This window comes from Mycteria americana, chromosome 9, assembly GCF_035582795.1.
Source record: "Mycteria americana isolate JAX WOST 10 ecotype Jacksonville Zoo and Gardens chromosome 9, USCA_MyAme_1.0, whole genome shotgun sequence".
NCBI classification, from domain to species: Eukaryota; Metazoa; Chordata; class Aves; order Ciconiiformes; family Ciconiidae; genus Mycteria; species Mycteria americana.
In genome coordinates, this window is record NC_134373.1 from 5707110 (window position 1) to 5731232 (window position 24123).

The window sequence follows — 24123 nt, forward strand, 5'->3', positions numbered from 1 at the left end:
AACAGATGTGAGGTGATTTTCCCTCCTCAACACAACAGAAGGTTACTGTGCTCAAGCACAGCAGGGTCTGTCCAGCTTCCTCCTCTAACACATTGTAGAGCTTCCTACCTAGATCTGGGACTTCTTTATTATCTGCAAAGCCACCATTTTAAATATTTGTCATACCCACAGTGAGACCACATAAACAGATACGTTTTGCTGCAGTCTGTCATCTAAAAAGAAAACAATCAAACGCCCACTGTCCAACATCATGGCTTATCTCCAGTCTGCTATGGCACTTCAACAGCCACAAGAGTTGTTGAGAACTGCAAATTAGAGATTAATTTGTGCCTCTCAACAGCATCTGCAAAGTGCAATTAAGAAGCCAATTTTTAAACAGCCTGCTCTGACCATCCTTATCTTGATTAGTTTAAGATTAGCCAACAAAACAAAGGCAGCTAGCAATACCATTTGCATCAATCTGACAGACAGCTCATTAATAACTGTGTCCTCTGGGTCCCAGAGATGATTTGCAGCCAACATACAATGGATATGCTTTGTAAGGACAGCTATTAGGCCCACACACACACTTCCTGGGAGTTCTTCCATTTGTAGTAACAGCATTAGCAGGCTGGAATGGACCTGGAGGGCTCACTAACTCCTTCTTCCATCTCCCAGCAGGACCGACTCTCCAAGGGTCAATCCGAGCAGATGCTGACAAGAACTGTTCTTAGAAGCTTCCCATGCAGAAATCTGTACCTTACTGACCTGACCACTCCAGAGTTCTCCCTAACAGCCAACTTCAGTCTTCCTTGCTGCAAATTAAGCCTGTGCCTCCTTGTCTTAACTGCATGGAGAGCAGACGTAGGAACTCTTCTTCCTTGCAGCTGTCACTTACGTATTTAAATAATACACTGATCCAAGTCCCTTATCGTAATTCTCTCTTTCTGTTCTTCTCCCCTCGGTTTTTGTTTATTCATTTGTTTGTTCTCGGTTTTTGTTTATTCATTTGTTTGTTCTGTAGTATTTTTGGTTTTTTAAATAATCTTACCCTGTCGCCTTGGAGGCCAAAGCTGAACTTCTTGAGAGTCTGGCATTAACTTCAATGATGTAGTACTCCAGGGAAGTTGGATGCAGAGCAAACTGGATATTACACTCTCCCACGATGCCCAAATGTCGGACAACTTTGATGGCACGATCCCTCAGCATCTGAAATTCCTCATTAGTGAGTGTCTGGCTTGGAGCCACTACAACAGAATCCCCTGTTTGCCACAAGGTAGCAGAGAAGGAAAAAGAGAAGCAGTTCAGCAGCAGTAGATTCTAGCCACACAGGTCACTTGCTTTGTTAACCCATTGCTAGTAATGAAGCTATCGCAGATATTCAAACCTGTGGATGCACAGTTGATGAAAAGCACAGATAGTTACAGGCCCAGAGTTGGAGGGGCCACGCAATCTTATGGAAAATGGGATCATAGGAGTAGATTTAGCCTAACAATATCTGTTTCACACCCTAACTGGCTGTATCCAAGACCTGAAGAGTATTTCTAGAGCCCACTTCATCAATCACAAAACTATGTCAACAACAGCAGGCAGAAGGGCACTGCATAAAAAGGTTAACGAGCCATTTCCAGTGAGCCACCCTGTGCCCAAGCCTACCTGTGTGGACTCCCATAGGATCAATGTTTTCCATATTGCAGACAGCAATACAGTTATCAGCAGCATCTCTCACAACTTCATACTCTATCTCCTTCCAGCCAACAACTGACTTTTCCACCAGAATTTGTTTAGTCATTGCAAATGCCTGGGAATATGTTAGGGAAAATGAACAGTAAAAAAGAAAACCTTATTAGAACATGTTCCATATTTAAGACTTCTATGGCTTATCTCCAGACATCCCAGACCAACACGAAAATTGAAAGATGAAGATAAGCGAAGTTCATAGCACCGATGACAAGCACTTTATATTTCTCTGGTTTTGTTGTTTTTTTTTTTAATTTTGCATTAGCTTCATTTGAAAGGCATAGAAAATATTTATGTGATCTGATGGGAAAAAAGGCAGGGCATGTGAGCTTGCAGTGGCATATAATACCAAATAGGAATATAAAAATATCTAAAGCTTCAATCATGCAACAGACACATGCTTTTGTTTATGTATGTGGGCAGCCCCACGGACTTCAACAGGGGAAGTCTACAGAAAGCTAAATGACTAAGTGATGGGGAGCGTGGGTGCCAGCAAACACTACGTAATTAATAGCCCTAATAATGCTGCTTATTATTGGCATACTAACCAGAAGCAAGATTCGTGATTTATTCTTAAACTAATCTTGAAAGCACTCCTCAGCACAAGAGACAAAAATGAAAAATATAGTTTGTTGGTAAATGAGCATAATCTAAGTGAATAAATGGCCTTAATATTAGCAGATAGAAAACATTAATCAATTCTCGCTTAAAATCCTAGAAAGTAACGGGCACATTATCAATCCATCCTTTAGCAAAGCTTCTTGTTTTAATGCTGCCCATGAATCAGTCTTCAGTCTGGTCCCCTCTGTAGTTAGCTCAAGCTGTTATTCAAATGTTGCCCTTAGCTCAGTTGCCAAACTCACACACACAAAAAAAAAAAAATAGTTTGAGGAGTGGCACTTCACACCCAGCCTAAGCAGGCACTGAATTTGCAGTGATGTAGCGGGAACACCTAACCACACTTGTAAAACAATCTACGCTGCTCCTGTGTAACTGTCTATTGCCTTCTCTCACTCAAAATGAGCAGACTCAGGAGATATGAACTCAAGGCCAGATTACTTGAACTAGCTGTGCTATGAAACATCCATAGGTGTTCAGTTATCTGAATTACATACAATTCAGAGTCCAGTGTCTGAAAATCCAGTTCACAGAATTACTACAGATCATCTTCATAACTGAAAAGAACAGAGTTTCCGCTGGGCTGTGGAAATGAGAGTCCAAAGTTGAGCTAATTCAACAAGACCCAAATTATTTTTCACTGTAAATTTTGAAATATTGTTCTTCATTCAAAATGCTGAAGCTCTTTTAGTACAATTTTTGAGAAAATGAAAACATTTACTTAGAAAGTAAAACAGAATCAGACTTCTGGTAGAAAAAATGGAAAGTTTCAGAAACATGAAAAAATTTAGTAAAAATATGAACTGCTTCACTCCTAGAATTTTACAGATAATAAGATGTTTATAAAGAGCAGCCATTTTACAGATTTCAGGGAAAAATGGAGATGTTCAAAACCACTTTTTTAAAAAAGCACTAAGAAATGCTGATCAAAACCAGGTTTTCCTACTGAAAAATATTTTGATGTAAACCTTTCAGACAGCTGCACTGCCAGGGTTTCTGGGTGAATTTCCACATTCTCTAAGCACAGACCACGTGTGAGCTTGGGCAAGCAGTCTTTCCAACCTCAGCCATCAATCTGTAAGATGGGGTTACTGTACCGACTGCCTCCTCCTGCATCTGTCAGTGCTGTCCACTGAGCCTCCCTGTGACAGACACTGCCTGAGCAGATGTTTGTTCAGCACTAAGCACACTGGACCTAAAGTCTTTTTGCATGACAGCACTGTGGAGGAATACAAAAATGTCATTTTCACATACAGCTCTTACTGGCATCAGCAGTATTTCTTTCCAGAGATACGTGAAAGATTAAGAGGTTCAGCAAATCAGGAACAGACAAAACCAAGAATTTTAGAGACCAATTGTTCCTAAAATTGAGAGACTAATACTTCCTAAAATTCTGCATTTTTGCCAAGGAAAAAAGCTTTTGTTTTGTTTTCCCCAATTATCTGTTTACTTTTCACAGCAAATTTATAAAAAACAATCCTAGATTTCCTACAGAAAAAGAGCTGTCTCTTCATAGCCATAGACAGCTGGTTGATGTCAAATTATGAAGTGTCATCCCGTTAAAATTCTACATGAGCTTTTGACGTAGCAAAAATACCGTCTTTAGACAGAAACACAGCAAAGGTCCAAGCCTCCCAGCTCTTCTGTCCCTGATACTACATTATCACTCAGCATTTCGAATATTTCAACTTCCTTGACATCCTTCATGTGCCATTTACTCCTGAAAGTAGGTGAATATAGTCCACTATGTTTCTTTTCAGACCAAAATTGCTGAAACACTTGCTCAAATTATGACTTGTTTCTCATAAATTTAACAGATCTGTCATGTAACCATTTTCATTACCCAAGTCAGCAGGAATTATGAAACGAGAGCATTAGAAGGAATCAGGATAACATTTTACAGATAAGATGAAAGGTAAGGTATGTACTATTCCAGTGTCTGTGACTACTAGAGGAATACCTAAGAAAATCAGATGTCCAGACCCTATTCCCAGAGCTTGCAACTGCAGACGTACCTTCGTACCAAGGTCCAGCAAACTTTCCTTATCAGGACATATGCCTGACCCCAGACCACCAAGGGCGTAAGCAGAACGTATCATGACTGGGTAGCTAATCTTTTCAGCTGCCTTCAGAGCATCTTCAATCTTAAAGGAGAGGGGAACACATTTCAGAGATATGATAACAATTAAGATGAATAAAGTCTTCAACTCTGGTTACAGGGTTAACTGGAAATCCCATCAGTAAGACACTAAGCTGTCTGAAGATAAAATAAAAAGAATAAAAGTTGGCTTTGTAACATTGCTTTGTTCTGCCAAACAGCAGAAAACTGGAACATGGACTCAAGGAAGTGACTTCTGTCCTTAGTTGTGTGGACTTCCTTGCTGACTTTCCATGGACAATGTCCTTACCTGGTCTGTCTTCACAGACTTCAGCATGAAATAACCCCTCCAACAGACATCCTGGTTTAAGACCTGTTTGGTTTTCTCCAAACTCAAACAGGCCTTCCCACTGAACCAATTTCTTGGTTTCACCTTCCCGTCCTCAAGAAGGATTTCAGTACTGCTGATTTTGAGAACCTGAAAATCTGTGTCTAAATGGCTTGCATAAGATTAAAAAAAAAAAAAAAAAGTAGCCATTGAAATGTTATATATTTTTGTGCTGCAGCACAGAAGTCACCCCAACCTAATTTACTTTTCTTGTCAACAAGTAAATTGGCTTAGGCTTTCCAAGTGCTTAATTGCATTTTTCATTCATTTTAAATCATGGTGAACCAGCATCAACCACTGTGGAGTGCTGATGAAAGCATACAAGCTACAGTATTCACAGTTGTATTCAGCTTTCACTCAACAAAACTAGAAAAAGTTTTTTTAATAACTCAAATGGGCAACAGTAATAGTAATCACATCTTCAAAATCGACTGATTTACCGATTCCACTGCAAAGCTAGGAGCAATCTTTTCATTTAGCTCAGTCAGTTTATCGGAAAAAAGCTTTCTATCCTCTGTAGCCATGATGGATTCAACTGATGTACCTAGGACCTTCACACCATACTCCTGCAGGACTCCTTGCTTGAAGAGTTCCACTCCTGCAGAGCAAACAAAGCCACAGTTTTGAGGACTGATGGTAGATGAAGAAGAAAGTACTCAGAAGATATCTGACTAGCTGACAACTTGTCTGGTCTCATAAACAGCTAATTTTATTATTCTTTATCAGTATTAGACCTCAGAACCATAACATGAAAGTTTCTGTCCTAAAATCTATGGACCCTGGGACTGTCAGTAAAGTTACTGCTTGGCCATAATCTGCAACATGGTTGGATACTGTTGCAAGAAGCTAAATGAAGCAAGTTTTCCCTCTGATCTCTGCCTCAAGGTGGTCTGAATGTCCTCAATTCAGTTATGATAACTAAGACTTAAGCTGCAAAGCAGGATATCTGACTTACTTCTAAGCATCAAAACCAAAAATTAGGTGTTATGTTCACAGCTTAGCAATTACTCACTCCCCCATGGTCAGTATCTCTGCCTGTATCACTTAGTAACCTGGGCAATGTATGAGGCACATGGGTCTTGCATGTCTGCACAGAGTCTGCTGAACACATGGTGAAAACCATGAGTTTGCCTACCAAGGTGCCTGTATCCTACTCACCACAGTTGAGAGCAGTCTGGCCACCCATGCCCAGAATTAATCCATCGGGTTGCTCTGCCTTGATGACCTCTGTGACAAACTGCGGAGTGATGGGGAGGAAGTAGACAGCATCAGCCAGCTTTAAGCCAGTCTCATTGGTCTGCACTGAAGCAATATTGGGATTCATGAGGACAACTTTCACATTTTCTTCCTGAAAAATGAAAATCTGCATTAAAACGAGGCATATTTGGAAAACGAGCTAACAGCAGCAGCAGCAAGGAGAGATGGGGTTCAACAAGCAATTTACCAACAGCAGAATTTAGAAAGCTTGGTTCCTTATGTACTCTCCCATAAGGGACTTCTGGTATCTTGTACCAGGCTGAATTAACGCCAATTCTTTACTTTTGTGCCTCTGCCTGTCTGTGAATCTTGAGAGAGTGGAGATTCCCACCTGATTCAGAAATTTGCTTGAAATTGTTTAACATATTTAGGAGTAACATAGGGGAGACAGGAACAAACTCCAGCATAATCATGTCTGTCTTCTGTTAGAAGTCAGACTAAAAGTGACAAAGCAAAAAAAAATTAATCAAACCCAATCTTTTCTTGCCAAGCAGTAGGTCTTTGATCATGGGTAACCAAGTAGTTCTCAGATTTTTGTACTGACTTGTAACAGTACAAGCATACATTTTTTGCTTTGACTTTCCATAAAGATATTTTAATTTGCCTGGTGTTATCACTTTAAAAATCTTGTCTCATAACCTTTTTATTTGATATTGCACATACTAAAAGACAAACTCTGCCTCTATATGCAAGACAAAGGTTAGCCAAAACCTCACACTGTTTTTTGTCTGTCACAGATGAGAAATTTAGAGGGATAATAAAGTTTGTCTGTTTCCTGCTACACCAATGGGAGTTTTGCCACTCTTTTGGCTATAGACAGAAATTCACTACAGTTTCCTCAACAATAGAAAAGCCTGAGTCAGATCTGGGCAGACCAAGTCTCCTCACTCTTGAAATATTAGCGTGTAATGAGGAAGCCAACCAAGTTTTGCTAATAACGATGAGACCAGAATGTGGCCAAACTTAAAAAACACGTCAACCACCGGCAGATAAAGAACAATGTATTACTGCCTTGTTGAAAAGGTGGACTGGGAAGTGCAAAGGCTGTAGCCTCATTTTTACGGGAACTCATTCTAATACCCATCAACTTTTTGTAAGGCAATAAACTTCTACAAACAAACAAGCCATTTGCAAACAGTGCTAATTATAGATGCAAAATACGTTTTAAGAGAAAGATTTGCTGTATGGAAGTTGTGGAGGTTAAGAAAAAACAATGAAGGCTCTCATTAAAAACAGGAACTGTGATCAGAGATTAAAAAAAAAGAGTTAAAAGATTAAAAGAAACAGGAAGAAGGTTGGCAGACTAAGTCAGCCATTCCTCGACCAATGCTACAGAAGCATCGCTGGGACCAGTATAGAAATCGCTATTTTGCCTCAGTTCACAATAAGCATAAAAATGCCATAGGATTTTTCTGTGTTTAAAATTTGTGATTGCTTGACCCGTTGGCTTGGGGGAATAAATATATAGCTCACCTGCAGCAGTCGGATTCTCACTCAAAGCTCTGACTGCTCAGTTCAGGTATTGGATAACATTTCTTCTCCTTCCTTTGATAACTTAAAATATTGCCTTAAAGACTGGCTGTAAATTTCTGCTGACCTTTTTCCCCATGAAAAGTTGGATTTTTTTCACTGAAGCACACTTTGCTTGGAAATGTGTGGAACAGGGAAGGGAAAGAAGAGATAAAATCCTTATAGAAAGTATTCTGGATTTAGACAGATGACCCCAAACTGGGTAGTTTCCATGGCAGTGCTGAGGAAAAAGGGTAGATCTCTAACCAAAACATTCTTCTCTAATAAATGTATTCAGGAATTCATAGCTATAATTCTGTTGTAATGAATGGAGAAGGGCGAGGTATGTCACTTCCCAACAAACTGGAGTATCTGTACATCTCAGCTGTTTCTTTCCTACTTATCTGGCACAAGGTGTCTTAAGGACCAGCTAGCAGTGATGAGGAAGATAATTAATGAGAGAATTAATGCTCACTGTGCTGAGAGACACATTGTACTGATATCACATCCTCTGGCCCAGCTGTTCGGGATGTTGGATTTTAATCCACTTGCTGTTTGCCCTTGCAACCCCTTTCCTTCAACTTCTGCCTTTTTAATTTTTTATAAGCACATAGCATGCTGCGCAATGGCCACCCATCCTGATTGCAGATCTTTGTTACAACTTACTTAAAACAGTGAATTAATAATACGTCAGGAGGGCTCCATTCCTCCTTTTGCGTAATATCCACCTGTATTCAGACCAGCTGGGAGAATCCCCCCAGCAAGTAATCCAGAAGGTTTTTCAGATGACCACAAGCCAGCCTCTGTTGTTCACAGATGCTTCCAGGTCTTGTTCTTCAGAGGATGTTCCTGCCTTTGATGAACATTCTTGCAAATACAAATTCACTGACTGGGGAAGTCCCACCTCCAGTGGGTTTTAATCTTTAAAAGAGGCACCAATTTAACTGTATAGGACTGAATATTAACAACAGCACCTTCTTATAATGAATCAGCATTCAACAGACTAGGAAGAACAGCAGTACATAGCAGAATGAATCAGAACATCCAGCAGTGAGAATCCATATCGATTATTTATTTAAAAAAAAAAAAAAAAAAAAAAAGAGAAGTCTAAGGGGAAAGAAATCTCTCTTGTCTCCTGTTAATTGTTCCTGTTCTTTCCCACCCATGCTCTGCAGCTTTCCCCTGGCAGCCACTGACCAACCGCCTTCTCTCCCACACACAACTGTAAATCACTCCGCCAGAGGCAAGGTCAGGAAGTGCAAGCACTGCCGCTGGAATGGCTGATTAGCCTGCAGATCTGAGCAGCTGGCTGGTGGCCATGGGAAGGGAAAGTGCACTGTGGGAGGTCAAGCCAGGGAGATTTATCATAAAAAACCCTCCACTTTCTTCTAAAAAACAGAGCTATTTGAAGGACAAAAGAGGAAAAAAAGGGAGAGAGATGCCTCCTTTCCAACTGAGGTCATTATCTGCACTCACCAACTCTGGGATCCTCCACTCCTAACTTGTTCTTGTTTTCTTGATGACGTGGCCACTTCAAGCTAGTAGCCAGCAATAGCAATACAGGACACAAAGAAAGCATATACAATACAAGATGTGTTGTAACACTGGGACAAACCCAGAGCAACCCCAGATTATATTTAAGATTACTGTAATTGACTTTTTTCCTTCCCTGACTCCAGGGTCAGCACAGGAATAGAACGGCCCTGACGTCAGAACAGCCTCAGAGCCACTCACGATCATCACCTCATCTGAAGGCAGCTGCTGAGTCTGCTCTAAATTTGTCAGACAGACCTCTACAAGCCCTCCTCCTTCTTCACATGAGGTTAGACATGAACTAGGGGGCCCAGGTAACTGTTGTATTACCAGTAATAACCCCATCACAGGAATACTGCTATGCTTCTACACCTTCTCCTAGCATGAGCTCTTCCCCTAACACCCTTTCTTGGTGCTTTGCACTTCTGCAGCATGAAACAGCCTGAGTGAATTAGACCCCAAAACTCACCATGTGAGCACACTACACAGGATCCTTCAGCACAAGCACTGTTTTAAATACACACATTTATCAGGCACCTACAGAAGTACACATGCATTTTTGTTTGCTTCAGAATAATACAGCTCTCCAAGCTTCAGAAAGGGAACATCAGAAATGGGGTAGTAAGTTTACTGGACAAAATTAATCCAAAGGAGTGACTTTTCATTCATTCCTTTCAAGATTATGAATCTATTCTGGAAACAAAACTTCATATGTATGAACTTTAAAAAGTTCATCCCATTAAAAATAAATGCCATTCAGAAAAACTGCCTTGATAAGGGGTTCAAAATCTTTTGCATAACAGCCTTGACAGCAGCCAACCATTCAGCTGTTGTTATTATTTGTCTACCTTGCAGTGTGTTGGCATATCACAAAAGTTTCCGTAATTTCAGCTCAGGTGTAGCTGACCATAGTCCTCTACTTCCATTCAATATGACAAGCCTGGAGTGACCAGTCACACATCACAAATAAACTGCTTGCAGACTGCAATGGAAACCTCAAAAATGTCTCTCTTCGGAAGGTAATTCTGAGTGGTTAACTCACATGACTCAACCAAAAAATTCACAAACAAAAAAAGTCTAAATTTCCCTACAGTCATTTATTCTCACCAGCTTCCCTGCCCCAGTGATACTACAGTTGGATGATCATAGTTAGCTGTGAGAAGGGAAAGTAAATTACATGAGGTTAGTATTTTCAGAGTATCCTCTCACCTTCATGGCTTTCACAGCCTGGGATCCAGAGTAATCAAATTCCCCTGCCTGACCGATCGACAGACCCCCGGATCCTAGAATGAGAACTTTGGAGACCTAGAAGTGTCAAACAGCATGAAAAAATTCAGTCCCGTGGTAGTGGATGTTGACATGAACAGAGACTATACAGCACTGAACAGCCTCAAATTACAAAACATAACTTCTAAAAAGAGAAGAAGAGTCACCTCCAAAGCCACTGCAGTTTTACTTCTAAGAATATTTCTACTGGACTTCTCCCATATATCTCTGATTAGAGAAGCACATGACATGCATAGGGCATACAATAAACATGTTAATTGTATCATGTGCTTATAGACAACCATGCCTCACTTTGGCTGCCCGCAAAGTCCAGCTGCCTTCTCAGATAGCAAAATTGTGTGAAATTCAGCTCACACTAGGGATTTCAGATTTATTTGCTAAGCAACAGAGCATCAACATTATGCTGCTGGCACAAAATCTCATGGCCAGATTATCCCAGGGCACCTCATACACTGCTATGAGAGTACCTTCCTTGGGACAACTACAAAGAAAAACACACAAAACATCAGCTCTTAAAACTTTCTCAAAGAAAAGGGAGTTAATAACACAAGAGACACCTGATGACCGTGAGACAGGCAGCTGACAGACCTTTTGTAAGGGAAGCCTCCTTTGACTTCCATGGTCAGCTTTTTGTGCCATTTTGTACCGTGCGTTCAGTAGGAATTAACAGGCTCCTAGCCTCACTGACAGGCATGACTAACGAGTATCTGTACACTGACCTCCACTCTGGAAGCTGTCGCTCTCGCCTTGGGCAGGACCGAGGAAATGGTAGTGCCTTTCCCTCTCTTAACCAGTGAAATAAATGTATCAAACAGGAACTGGGAAAAACAAGCGCATGTATTTAATTGCCAAAGTGGACCTAAATAAATACCAAGCAAAGAAGAAAAAAACAGGCCATTTGTGAGCTCAAACTATCAACTCTGCTCTGCTGCCTTCAGAAGGTAGATTTACACCATCAGAGAAGAGAGGATCATTATTTGAAATTTATTTAATAAGTTTGACATATCTGACAAAGCTGCATTCAAGAAAGTGAGGTCATATCAGGAAGAAAACACTTATCAATCACATCTGTATGCTCTGCTTGTATATGGCTGGCAGTGTAATGAATGAGCATGCATTAAAAGCTAAAATACAGAAGACCATACACTTAACTAGCTCAAGGGAACCATCTGGAATGGAGCCTGCTACAAAGCTGGGATCTGAACAGGTATATCTAAACATCAGTTGTGCTAAATCAGTATTGTCCTTCCAGAGGAGATCCCAGAGCAGCTGTGAGAAAAGTGTTCTCCAGCCAGGCCAGGCAGGGGAGGCAGAAGGACCACTGCTGGCATGCAGGCAGCTGCACGCAGTGGGACAGGCTTCCCACCTGACCCCACACTTGCAGAGCTTCTGTCCACACGGCCCCTGAAGCTGGCTGCTGGGAATCACTTAGGGAAGGAGTATGGATGGGTCCTGCAAGCCTAGCAGGATAGGCACTATGTTATCAAACCCATCCCAGCAGTGGGAGTGCACAGACTCAGAAAAGACAGAGCTGAGGGTTGTTTTCAGTTCTCTGAGATTCACTTGTCAATCAGATTGCTAGGAAACTGCTTGATATCAAGAGATATACTTGCAGGTTTAATCAACATCATCAAATTAAGATTAAAATAAGCACTTCTATGTATTCTTCCATCTTCCTCTCTCAAGAAATGCTAAATAGTTTATTTATGTTCAGACATGCCTCCTCTGCCTTCCACATCCGCTGTTGCTGCTTAGTCATACTCTGTGACTACGCAACCAGTTGTTATAGAATTTGTGAGAAGTCACAGATGGGGGATTAAAATTTCATTTCACTTAGGAGAACCAGAGTGAAGAAGTGTGAATCCATTTACATAACTCTACAGTAATTATAAAATTTGAAAGTGGAACTAAAATGTATTAGAAAATTAATGATTTTATTACAAAGCATCTGGCTAGTATTTTTTTCTGTTAAGATAAAATCCTTTTCCTTTTGCAATCACCCCAGGTACAAGAGATTTGAGCCTGATCCTGCACAGGCTTAAGCACTTCAGTAACTTCCAACACACAAATAATCCCACCAGGACTCAAAGCATAGACATCATATGAATGGAATCATTGATCCAAAGCACACAGAAGTCAATAGATGCCTTGCTGCTGATTGTAATTAGCTGCGGATCAAGCTAAGCAGACACAAGCCTATGCATGACTGGGTCCTCTGTTAGGATCCTGACATTTCCAAAACCAAGATTTGGGACCACCACCAACATAAAGACTTGTCACTGGAGCTGATACATATCTACACCCCCTAGGCCATCTGAAAGCAAGCCCAAAGTCCAAATCAACTCTCATACAATACCTCTGTGTCTCTTGGCCCAGGATTTGCATCTGGGTAGAACTGTGCTGTGAAAATCGGTCTGGTCTCATGCATAATTCCCTGCAGGAATAAAAACAATCATCTTGGACACTTCCTTGCAAGCGGGCAAGAGAACAGAAAGCCACACCTTTCCCCTGTAAGCACAGAAGGCCAAAGGACTGGGGTGTTTCTAGGGGCTGCCAAATTTACACCCATTTCTTTCCCAGTCTTCAAACAATGTCTTCTCTGAGGAGTCATTGAACCTATTGTTCTTCTGCTAACACTCCAATGCCTGTATAACCCAACTGAGCTGTGTGTGGATGAGAAGCATAGTGGAGACACCACTTCCACTACAACAGCAAACACTACGAAGTTGTAAGCACTTAACAGAGCAGATAGGCTAGTCTCCCTCCAGAGGTAATCCTGGACCAGGCAGAGAAGAAAAACATACATGGCAAGAAAAGATCACCTTGGACAAGGCTGTAATGGAATGAAAGGTTTTACCATCCTGATCTGGTTGGTTCTGTTACAGGAGATGGATTTGGGTCACGCTCTTTACTTCTGTAACTCACTTTAAATACTGACACAGGGCCTTGCACATGATCTCTGCCCTGGGTTGTTTTCAGGTCTGTGATGAAGTGGGACCACTGCTCTGGACAAACAATATCTATGAAGGGCCTAAACTGAGTTTGGAGACAGTGCTTGTAGTTTCAGTTGGAGCCAGGAAAAACAGACTTCTCATTTGCGTAGCCTGATAGTACCAAGCAGCGTGGTCCACAGGGAGACTACACTGTAGCTGTCATTGCTTACAGCCCCCGATTCCAGATGGAAGTAGAGAAGTCCCTCAAGAGGGAACCCAGGAAAAAATAGTTCTGATACAGCCTGCTTTCCTTAGGAATGGACAAAGGAGTCCCAACAGCCCCTATAGAGCAACAGTGCCATCCAGAGCTACAGGGTGGGATGCTGGGATAGGACAGGGATGAGAGATGAGCTACTGACCACAGCTGATCCATTATGGTATGAGTTTCTGCCCTCAGAGTAAAGAATATCATCAGTCTGTCACATTTTCCCTGAATGCTCATGTTACTTCTAGTTACATACAAGTATCTTTTAAAAATATTCACTACGTGGCTTGTCAGTATTTGGAAACCTGTGTTGGCCCTGTCCAGCTGTGATGGGTCAGGTCAGCCACAAGAAATGTTTTTTTCTCTTTCAAACAGAAGAATGCAATAGACTGCACATGACAGCCCATCCAACCCTGGTGCTGTTTGTGCATCCCATGCTAAAAAAACATTGCTCCTTGTCCCCCTCCAGCTATGAAGGTTTGGGAGACTGATGCTGCTTTGGGACTCACAGAAATGGTCATTTAGCTCACATAAAATAATGTCATGCTTCTAGATCCAGAAGACTCATGCCCAACCTTATCACCTGCTTTATGCAAAAGCACCATCACACTTGTCTCCAATCTTCAGCTAAAGCAAACATGAAAGGCCTGGGGATGAAAGGGTTCAGTTTGTCAACACAGCTAAACCAAACTAATTTCAAAAATTGAGCCAAACAGCTGCAAGTTTTTTGCATTAATATCCTGTTTGGTAACATTTGTCTCTGTTTAGATAAGTCTGTAAGAATAAAGAAAATAGCAACTGACAAACAACAAACTTATTCTAAAACCATCAGCTGGAAATTACTGTTCCTCGATCCTGCAAAGTATAGCCAAGATATGCCAGAACAGCACTGTTCAATCTGCCAGACTTGATGTGGGGCATTTATACAAAACAACAGAGAGGCATATTCCCGTGGGGGAAATTGCTTTTGAAAATACCTTATTTTCAATGATCTTCTGATAAATAACAAGACTTCACTGACTTGTACAACACTGGGCCTAATGGACAAGATTTAAAACAGGCAATTACAAAGCCTGAGATCTGTCTCAATGTCTGTCTGACCTTGTCAAAACTGAGCTATGGGATATTGTTTTCCTTGCTATGCTTTTCCCTGTTCAGCTGTGAACCTCCAGAGCCCAGGCATTTTAAATTTTTTTCCCCTACATGGATGTCACTTGACACGAGACCTCTACCTTAGATCCTGTAAGTTGTTCTCTAGAGGTAACTGCCTCTTTCTGTCATGACTTTAGTCCTTGGAATTCTATTTACAATAACAGACCAAATTAGACCGCAATAATATTCCTTTTCTGTGCCGGGCAACACAGAACCAACACAACAAAACAGTGACACAGGTTAGCATACCTGCGGCACAAGTCCTAAGACAACGGTAACTGAGTGAGCACCACTAATGGTAGGGAAATCACAGAAGTTAATAAGGCAGCTGTTCAAGGGAAATCATAAGGTCACTATTGCAATCCTACACTTTGGGCTAGTATGGAGAACAGTGGTAATGGTTCACCCCCTTTTGGGCTGTAAGGCAGGGCCCCAAGTAAAGTAGATGGTCAGATCATCAAGTTTAGTCCTGATAACTAATTGTTAGCTGATAGCTGACTATCTGATAGCAAGCTTCCAGGAGGTGAAATAAAGTGAGATGGAGCCTTCGCTCACTAGAGGCTGCTACGTGCAGGCATCTGGAAAGCATGAGCTCACCTCATTCGTTTGATCGTTGGCATTCACAAAGAGAGGTTTCCAGCCAGGTGGGAGGGTAGAGCTGTCGATGGCATAACCATGGTTCTGAGCAGTGATGACAGCCTGTCCATTCACTGCATTCAGGACAGGCTGGTTCTGTCCTCTGAAAGAGAAAGGATCACAGAACAGGGGACAGAAGTACTAGATGTGTCCAAATGCCACAATTAGGAAAAGCTGATAACTGTGGGGCTATACATAGCAGTTCAATAGTAGCTGTTCAATACTGGCAGCCAATCTCAAAATGATAATTCCTAGGAGAAACTTTGCTATCCTTCAGATTGATGGGGATCAATTACATCACATACTTTCAAAACACCCTCAAAAAAAGCAATGCATGACACAGCAGTTTAAACTGAAGGCAAGCAGAATGGCTGGAATGAAGAAGTAATGTTACTGCCATGCTAGCTCCTGTTAAGGCAATTCAGAAGCAAAGCACTGCTGCTCTGTGGCCTTTTGTGATGCTGAGCTAGTCTATCTGGGCCCTGCGAAGCAGAAGAGCTGCTGCACCTGTTGGCCATCTGCATCTTGTAGGAAGTAGCTCCGGCTGCTATTCCAGTGATTAGGTTCCCCATGCTAATTCCAAACAAGGGCTCTGGGCGATTGCTCTCCAGGACCTAAAATGAAAAGGTTTTCAAGAGATACTGGAGTGTCTCTGTCCAGCAATTCCAGTATAAACCATGCTAGTTCCCTCACAGCAGCCACACAGACTTAGGAAAAAGCTGAATGCAAGGGTGGCAATAGCCTATGAAGTAAAGTTTCCTCCTCTCCTCTGCTTCAGAGGGAAGCCTCAGATCACAGCATGATGTCTCAGTCTACTCTAGGGGAATAAGCAATGACACTCTGCATTACAGCCATTTAGTGCACGACATTATTCCAAATGGGAGCACTGTGAAATCAGGGCTGTTCTTTCATAAGGTCACAGAGGTCCTGAAAGAGCACAGGGTACTTTAAGGCATTGGTAAGGTAATCGTGGTAATCATGTTTAGTATATATTGTTCACCGAGGTCTGTATAGCCTTATTGTAAATACTGGTCTGGAGACAACTCCCAGTGGACTAAGATGAGGAATATCCCAGGCAGCTGAAATGACTGAACGACATTTGGTCCGTAACATGTTAGTACAACCAACTGTTTAGATTTCAGGCACTTAAAAAAAAGGCAAATAAACAAGAATAATTGGCCTATGGCTATTACACTGTACCTTTCTGACATTCCGAATCACCTCCTGGGCCTTCATGGGATCCCCTGGACCTCCGGAAATTATGAGCCCATCATACTCCATGCTGGTGAAATCATGGTCCCATGGAACCAAATGCACTTCTGCACCTCGCTGGGAAAAAAACAAGGGAACAAGAAATGAAGGGAGGAGGGGAACAAATGAATTTGTGTCAGGAGGTTGTTCTCATGTCCCAGAGGTTGAGTTTGGATTTCAGTCATTCCTTTGCCAGGGACAATGAGGCTTCTCTCCATTATCTGCCCAGATTATTTTCACAAAACTGGTAGACTTAGTCTCTTTGAGCCATCTCAGTGTTTGTCAAGTTTGTCTGAAATTCACTAATGTGATCAAAACTTCCTAATGGAATACAAAATAAGTGTGTATGCACACATGTAAAATATGTTCTCTTTTACATGGTGCATTCATCCTAACTGCTAAAATAGGGCTTCACAGCCTCGTTCTATGACATGCCAGAAATAGTTCTGCGTATCAAAAATGGGATGAACATCCACATTAACTAAAAAACAGGAACAGGGAAACCCTGTACATCTAGAGGATGAGAGGACACCACATCCATTCCTCCTGCGTACCTAGAGGAGCGAAGACTGCTACACCACTGTGCTAACAACAGGAAAAGATTTTCACAGAATCATAGAATTAAAGAATAACTCAGGCTGAAGGGACCTAAGGAGATCATCTGGTCCAATCCCTGCTCAAAGCAGGGGTAACTTCAACTTTAGGGCAGGTTGCTGAGGGCATTGGTAAGTTGAGTTTTCAGTATCTTCAAGGACAGGCACTCCACAACTTCTCTGGGCCTGTGTCAGCCATTCACCACTCTCACTGTGAAATTTTTTCCCCCGTTTATTTATTTCTGACAATGTTGGGTTGATCTTCCTTGGTTGCTCTTTAGAGAGACTGTGCCTTGTCTTTTTAAAGCTCGCCTTCTAGGAATTCTTCTCATGGCTGAGAGGCTGCTGCACAGGTCCTCCTCCTTACCCCCTCAGTACAGCATACCATGTTCAGAAAACACCTCCCAGTCCACAAAAATCATCGTAAACATTGTACCTCATTTTAGGAGGGAAACTGCTACTAGAATGGATGTGTTCAGGTGGAAGGAAGGCTAGTGAATACAGGTGAGGCTTTTACCAAAGCAAAACAAGAGATGAAGGACATAAAGCACTGACCTACCTTTACCAGCAGACGGATAACATTGTGCTTCAACCCACAGTCGACAGCTACAACTTTAATTGGATTCCCTCTGCCATAAACCTTGACTTCCTATAAAAAGAAAGACCATGCTGTAAATGACAGATCACCCTCCACCTCCAAAACACAGGGAAGAGGAGTAGAATAACTTTTCACCAACATGCAGCAACTGGTACTTAACAATCAATTTACATGGAAATCTCCAGAAGTACTGCAGACATTAGCGTTTCCTTCGTTTTTCTGTGAAAGTAGAAGTTATAATGCTGTTTTATATACAGCTGATTACAGCAGTGACAGCAATCCCTAAGAAATCACTTGTTTCCATAGCTAATGACAAGCTTTTTTCCTGTGTTTCACCTCATTAGCAGTGAAGCAGCAAGCCAGTTCTCAGAGATTATTGCAGCCCAAGAGAAATGCCAGATACACGGCGAGCGATTTTCAGCTGAAGTGAAGTTATCCTGCTGATGCCAGTGGAGCAAGGCTACTTCACACCAGCTACAGGTCCATCACATTAAACACCACCCTGCCCCTCCAGTCACAGTATGACCAAAGCATAGCACTGCTGGAGATATCCTACGAGTGACCTCTAGTGCATCACAGCAGTACAGACCAGGCCAAGCACACCACTGAGCACAACCTATGTTCATATGGACCTGACAGTTTTACATATCAGACAACACTTCTCCTCCTCTTCCAGCTGCTGTTCCTTAACCCATTCCACAAAGTAAATTGTCACCAGTCCCAAATCTGGACCATTATTCTTTGTACACCCACTTATGTATTGGTCACAACCAGCATGGAAGACAGTAGCGTCAAACCACCGTATCCTATATGGGCCTTGATACTGCAACACGCACACATATTGACAGACAGCTGTAGCACTGCTGTAAGGTTATTTATGGACAACTTCTTTCTGAAGCTTGCTGAATTATTTTACTTGTTACATGACTGCAGTTAGGACCAGGGATGTTATTCATCAATAAGCACATAAGGCAGCCTTCTTCCTTCTAAAAACAAACTCTGTGCTTAACTTCAGTTATGGTCAGCTTCTGAAAGCTGATATTGGTAAGTGTACTTTATCCAAAGTGGCTTTTCTCTTGTGCAATACACCACTGGAAATTTTTTTTTTTTAACTAAGTAACTCCCTTTTAATCAGCTTCCCCATCATCCATATTTCACAGCTGGGCCCCTTTATGAAAAGATGCTAAAATCCATGCCCAATATGCCTAGTGCTGGGTGATGAACTGAATCTTTTCATAGGAGGATTACAACCAGCCAGAAGGAAAAATATCCTCTCTACAGGGAACCCAAGATGAAGTTTATTAGCAGAATGTTACAACTCCACCCTCTGTGTTATCCTAACTCAGTTCTTGTTTTAACTTTTATCTTCTCAAAGATTAAGATGAAGAGATTTTTAGGATGCGAGAGAATGTCCTATGTGAGGACAGCTCTGATCATCATGAGGAGTGACTTACTGCCATGTCAGGAGCAAGGGTGGAAGAGATGGGGTGCAAGGAGCCAGCTGCCTTCACTACAATGTTTCAAGCTGCAACACCTGAACGGCCAATGGTCCCTAATCCACCTTTGAGGACATGACTCAGGACAGAGCCAGTAGTGTTACCACTATGGTTGCAACTCCTTTTTTGTAATACCGAAAGGAGATTTTTGTATTGGACATGACTCAGGACAGAGCCAGTAGTGTTACCACTGCGGTTGCAACTCCGTCTTTGTAATACTGAAAGGAGATTTTTGTATTGGAACATATCTTGTGGTTCACACTACGTAGTCAGATGGCAAAGTACCCCACAATCTCTTTCTGAGAATGAGTGGAATGGAAATCATATTGAAACTGGGTCTTGTTAGATCACTCAAAGCTTCCGATATGAAGCTGTGCTTGACATCAAATACAACAGTATCTTCACAGTCACCAATACACAAGTGGATTCTACTTCCACAGTCCATGGTGGAACTGTATCACTGCACAGGAATTGTATGCATCTTCTACCTGTTGTCCTTCAGGCTTCTGGGAAGTGGGTTTCAAAAATCTCAAGAAGATTAAGGTGCCCAGTTCTCACAGAAACTAACTTAGTGTAATGTGCCAGAGTCCCTTAGTAAAAACACACCCTCCTTTTTAAAAGGGCTTTTGGAGAAGCCTCAATTCCTCACAACATCTAAACTTAAAAATCTGCAAAACATTATGAAGCAAGGATCTCCCTCAAAGGTTCTCCTTGGCTGTTCTAATGGCCAGAGAGAGTTGTGGGACAAAACTGCTTTGAGGTACTTTCATTACCTCACTCTCAAAACTCTTCCCTGTCCAATTAATTAGGCTATTATTTTATGTAACAAATTAGGCTTTGTTACAACATTTCCTTCAGCAGCAAGACTGATTTTAGGTGTTGCTGTCTTCACAACCCTCCCCCCACTTCTCACACTTATTCCTCTGTACTGCAGAGCACTGACCCCTGCATCTGGCCAAGAGTATGTCTAGACAGAAACCAGATTGGGAACTGGATCAGGGAACTGTTAAAATATATTCCTTCTACAGCCAGAGGATTTCCCTCATCTGTTCACGGCACAGACTATAAAAAACTGTCCCAGTCTGAAAGGATGATGTGGGAAGGCTGCGAGCCAGCAGTCAGGGAGAGTAGAAACTCCTGCTGGCAATAGTGCTGAGAACAAAAAGAGTACGTGGGGCTGTATGTGCGGATAGAAGTGACCTTTTAGCTTCAAGTGGTTAAATGCCCACCTGCTTTGGGACCCTGACCATCACATGCACCAAAATACATCTCTGACAAAAGCTCCTGCAAAATACTGGCAGTTTTCTACATTCCCTGCCCTGTATAGGCAACATTAGCAAATAGATTCTATACCACTAGCATCTAAAGAAGGCAGGGGGAAAAATAATAATAAAAAAAATCAATCACTCCTAATGTACAATTGATAAGCAGATTCCTGATCTTACTGTATCCTGATTTACATGAAAATAGCTGTTTGGCAACAGATAGATTATCATGTCCAGTAATTACCAACGCTGAACAGCTTACTTCATTTTCAGCTTTATTTGTGATGTTGCTTTTTAAGCCTATAAAATGAAGTTATAAACATGAGACCGTCAAAGCTCCGTTAATCTTACTATATCTCCCTTTTAGAAGCTATTTGCAGCATCTTTACAGTAATTCTGTCTTAGTAATTGCAGAGTTTAGCATCAGCAACCTTACCTATTTCTGAGTTACTGCTCCAAATGGCTCCACCTGCATCTTGCAATCATAGATCACAACCTCAATAAGCAATTGCCATCCTTCTGTGTAGCAACGAGGCCCTGACTCAAAATACAGTGGAGGCACTGGCATGAGTTGGTGAGATCCCCGAAGATGAGATTTGCACGGCGGCCTATGTATTCCAATGGCATCCCAGGTAACCAGTTACTACTGTAAATCCAAGCCTGGATGGAGACTGCACTTCAAATTCCCACCTACTCACCAACTAGTCTGTTGAGGACTGCTTTGTGCTCGTGCCACTAACACACCAGTTTGTATGCAGAACAGTACACAAGCAACTATTTGCAGAGCTCTTCCAGAGCCTCACTGATCTTGAAGGAGCTGCAAACACCATAGTAAGCATGGAATTTGTAAAAGGGACTCATACACTCAGTTCTCACTTCAGTCAATGGGATTAAGCACCCAAGGCACTCTTTATCCCACAATTAAATCACCAAGAGTCCACAATTTAAGATGTTATCCCTTGCATTGGAACAAGAATAGTTACTATTTTTAGTGTAGGCCTGGTTTGCTACATGCTTGTGATTTGTAATGTTCTTCTCAGCTTGTGGTCGAACATAGTTTGCATGCCCAGCTAACAGAGTACAAACTTAACTGCTGTTCTGTACATATCTATAGACGAAGCAGCTAATGCCAGTAATATTAGATCCAGGGGATTCCTAACTTGGTCTCTTTTTGAAGTCTCGAAATATCTTCTGGAATCACCTCAACAAAATTATGCCTGAACACAGATTATCAAATGTTATTGTGAGCCTTCCTGAAATTTATTGAAGGAAAGCAACCATTCTTTTTATTAATTCTTCTTATGTTTAAAAATGTCCACCATATACTAGGTCTAACTGTATCCCCAATACTTCTCAATCCTGTCTTTGTAACACACAATCCTCTGTTCAGACTACATCCAGCTCAACACAGCTCATTTTACGTCTTCAACACTGCACCTAAGGAGCCATGGGGATTCTACGAGGATGATCTTGAGACAACAGTCCTTCAAAGGTCTGGAAAGGTGTATCATTTAAGAAAAGGTGCCCAAATTGTTTGTTTAGAAAGACTGGAAGATCCCCAGAGCAACTGGGGAGCAGTTACTACCTGGAGTGTACAGCCCTGGGACTACAGAAGAACTTCTTACCTTTGTTGAAACTTCTGCAATTAAGTTTTGCTTATTTGGGTCTGCAAACTCCATGGGCTGACCTTCAAATTCAATCTTCCCAAGTACTGTTCCCTGTGGAAATACACCAGTAAACAACAAAGCATGAGCAAAGGAGAAGCTGTGAACACTGGGACAAGGTGCTAACAGGCACAGCAACTGGAACAGCTGTTTAGAGATGGTTTCTTGGCGGCTTATAACCATTTCTAGCCTCTTCAGAAGTTTATGAGCCTACCTCGATATCAAAAATCTGTTTAAAATCCTTCATTCAGGAGAAAGGCATTGTCAGCAGTTAAATTTGTTAATAGGCAGTTTGGCAAGCTGTCTGGTAACAGTAAAATGGGTTGCCTTCCAACAGGATCAGAATTCAGATCCCCAATTAACTGTTGTGTAGATCTGAGAGTAATCCACAAAGCAGTTTGAAGCTTTTTGGTTTTGGAAACCCACTGTGAGGTCTTCAGCCACTTCCTGTGGATAGCTACCAGGCAGCAGAGCTAGGGTAAGGCAAAGCTACATAAGAGGCAGGTCAGCACAACCGTTTTCCGAATAAGCTATTTTAAAAAAATTAAAAAAAAAAACAACAAAACAACCACCACCTCCAGCAAGCTCTACTCTTTATTGCTGTTACCACCTCACAGAAGCTAGGACGCTCTTGCTCTGGCAGCAGCATATCCTTCTCCACCTTCTGCTTATTAAAGGTCTCAGTGGAAAAATCCCTGTTTCGGTTTTGCCCTGCTCCTGGAATAAGTGGGATTAACCTAGCGTTAACCTCTTCTCAGCATGGGGACAGGGTGTGCAATACAGAAGTTTTCAAGGATGGAAGGGGAAAGTAAAACAGAAGTCAATGTTTTATTGTAACTTTTAACACATAACACTTCCATGATAAAACATGTTAAACTCAGCTCATCCTGTGGATATCAGGCCAACATGCACACCAGGATTGCTCATTGGGTTTAGTGATACTTTAGTGATCCATGAGATACTTCCATGGTTGGCTATACCTGAAGTATCCTTGCCATTTTCCTAGGGCAAGCATCTTGCATTGCTGTGCGCACTACTAAGGGTAAGTTTTAAAGACAGAGTTTTGCTCTTAACAGTGGCTGACATCCTATCTCATCTTGAGTAGCACCTTACACCAAAAGCTACTGCAGGCTGCTTTGCGTGGAGCAGAGCTGAAAAGGTCAGCATCGTCTTAAACAAGTCAGGTTCCTGTGAACCACAGAAACTGCTGAGTGCTACCATGCAGTCAGGCCCATAAACGCTGATGACAAAGTCCTAAAGCCATTGCTCTCAAACAGGAACCCTGTGTCCTACCTTGCTCCCAGATTATTCAGCCAAATAGTTCCCTGCATTTACCTTTAGAGTCAAATTTAACAAGTCACTGCTCATTTCTGCATTTGTCATAACGAAGCCCTGTTCTCACTCCCAATTTATAAACAGACATGGAGTGAAATACTAAGCTGGTTTTCTCCACCTGAGAAGACTGGGAGAAAAGGCTACATTACACACTATTTTAAAAGCCATAAACCAATACCACTCAGAGTCCCAGTGTAATGGGCATTACTACCATACACTGCTAAGTTACAGGATAAACATTGAAAGCATATTTACTTTGGGTGAAAGGAATGCTGATCCATTAAACAGTATGTCTCAAGAAAGTAGAAAAATGTATTGCCATTTTCTATTGTATTAAACTGCACTTGTCTGCTGGCTGTAACAGCAGGACAACGCCCTATCTTCCCATAAAAATTCATTTCTACAAATATTCAAGCTGGGTCATTCATATTTTGCTCTGTGGAATGAAAGGGGGTGTGGGCTTGGACTGCAAATTGATCACCTAAAGAAAAGAGCAGCTTCAAATAATCCATTACAAAGGAAGAGG

The 24123-nt window shown here is 41.7% G+C and overlaps 1 protein-coding gene across 1 annotated transcript in view; it reads right to left on the reverse strand.

The window, feature by feature from the left end:
• The window catches only part of CPS1 (carbamoyl-phosphate synthase 1), a 97495-nt gene that overhangs the window by 57708 nt on the left and 15664 nt on the right, over nt 1-24123 (reverse strand). Inside the window, exons 6-18 of the mRNA XM_075511507.1 lie at nt 22224-22316; nt 17799-17888; nt 16596-16724; nt 15903-16009; nt 15357-15498; nt 12766-12843; nt 11129-11227; nt 10332-10427; nt 5982-6171; nt 5264-5421; nt 4353-4481; nt 1636-1780; nt 1031-1241 (exon numbers count right to left, since the gene is read on the reverse strand). Coding sequence (XP_075367622.1) covers nt 1031-1241; nt 1636-1780; nt 4353-4481; nt 5264-5421; nt 5982-6171; nt 10332-10427; nt 11129-11227; nt 12766-12843; nt 15357-15498; nt 15903-16009; nt 16596-16724; nt 17799-17888; nt 22224-22316 — 1667 coding nt within the window. The remainder of the gene's footprint in view (nt 1-1030; nt 1242-1635; nt 1781-4352; nt 4482-5263; nt 5422-5981; nt 6172-10331; nt 10428-11128; nt 11228-12765; nt 12844-15356; nt 15499-15902; nt 16010-16595; nt 16725-17798; nt 17889-22223; nt 22317-24123) is intronic.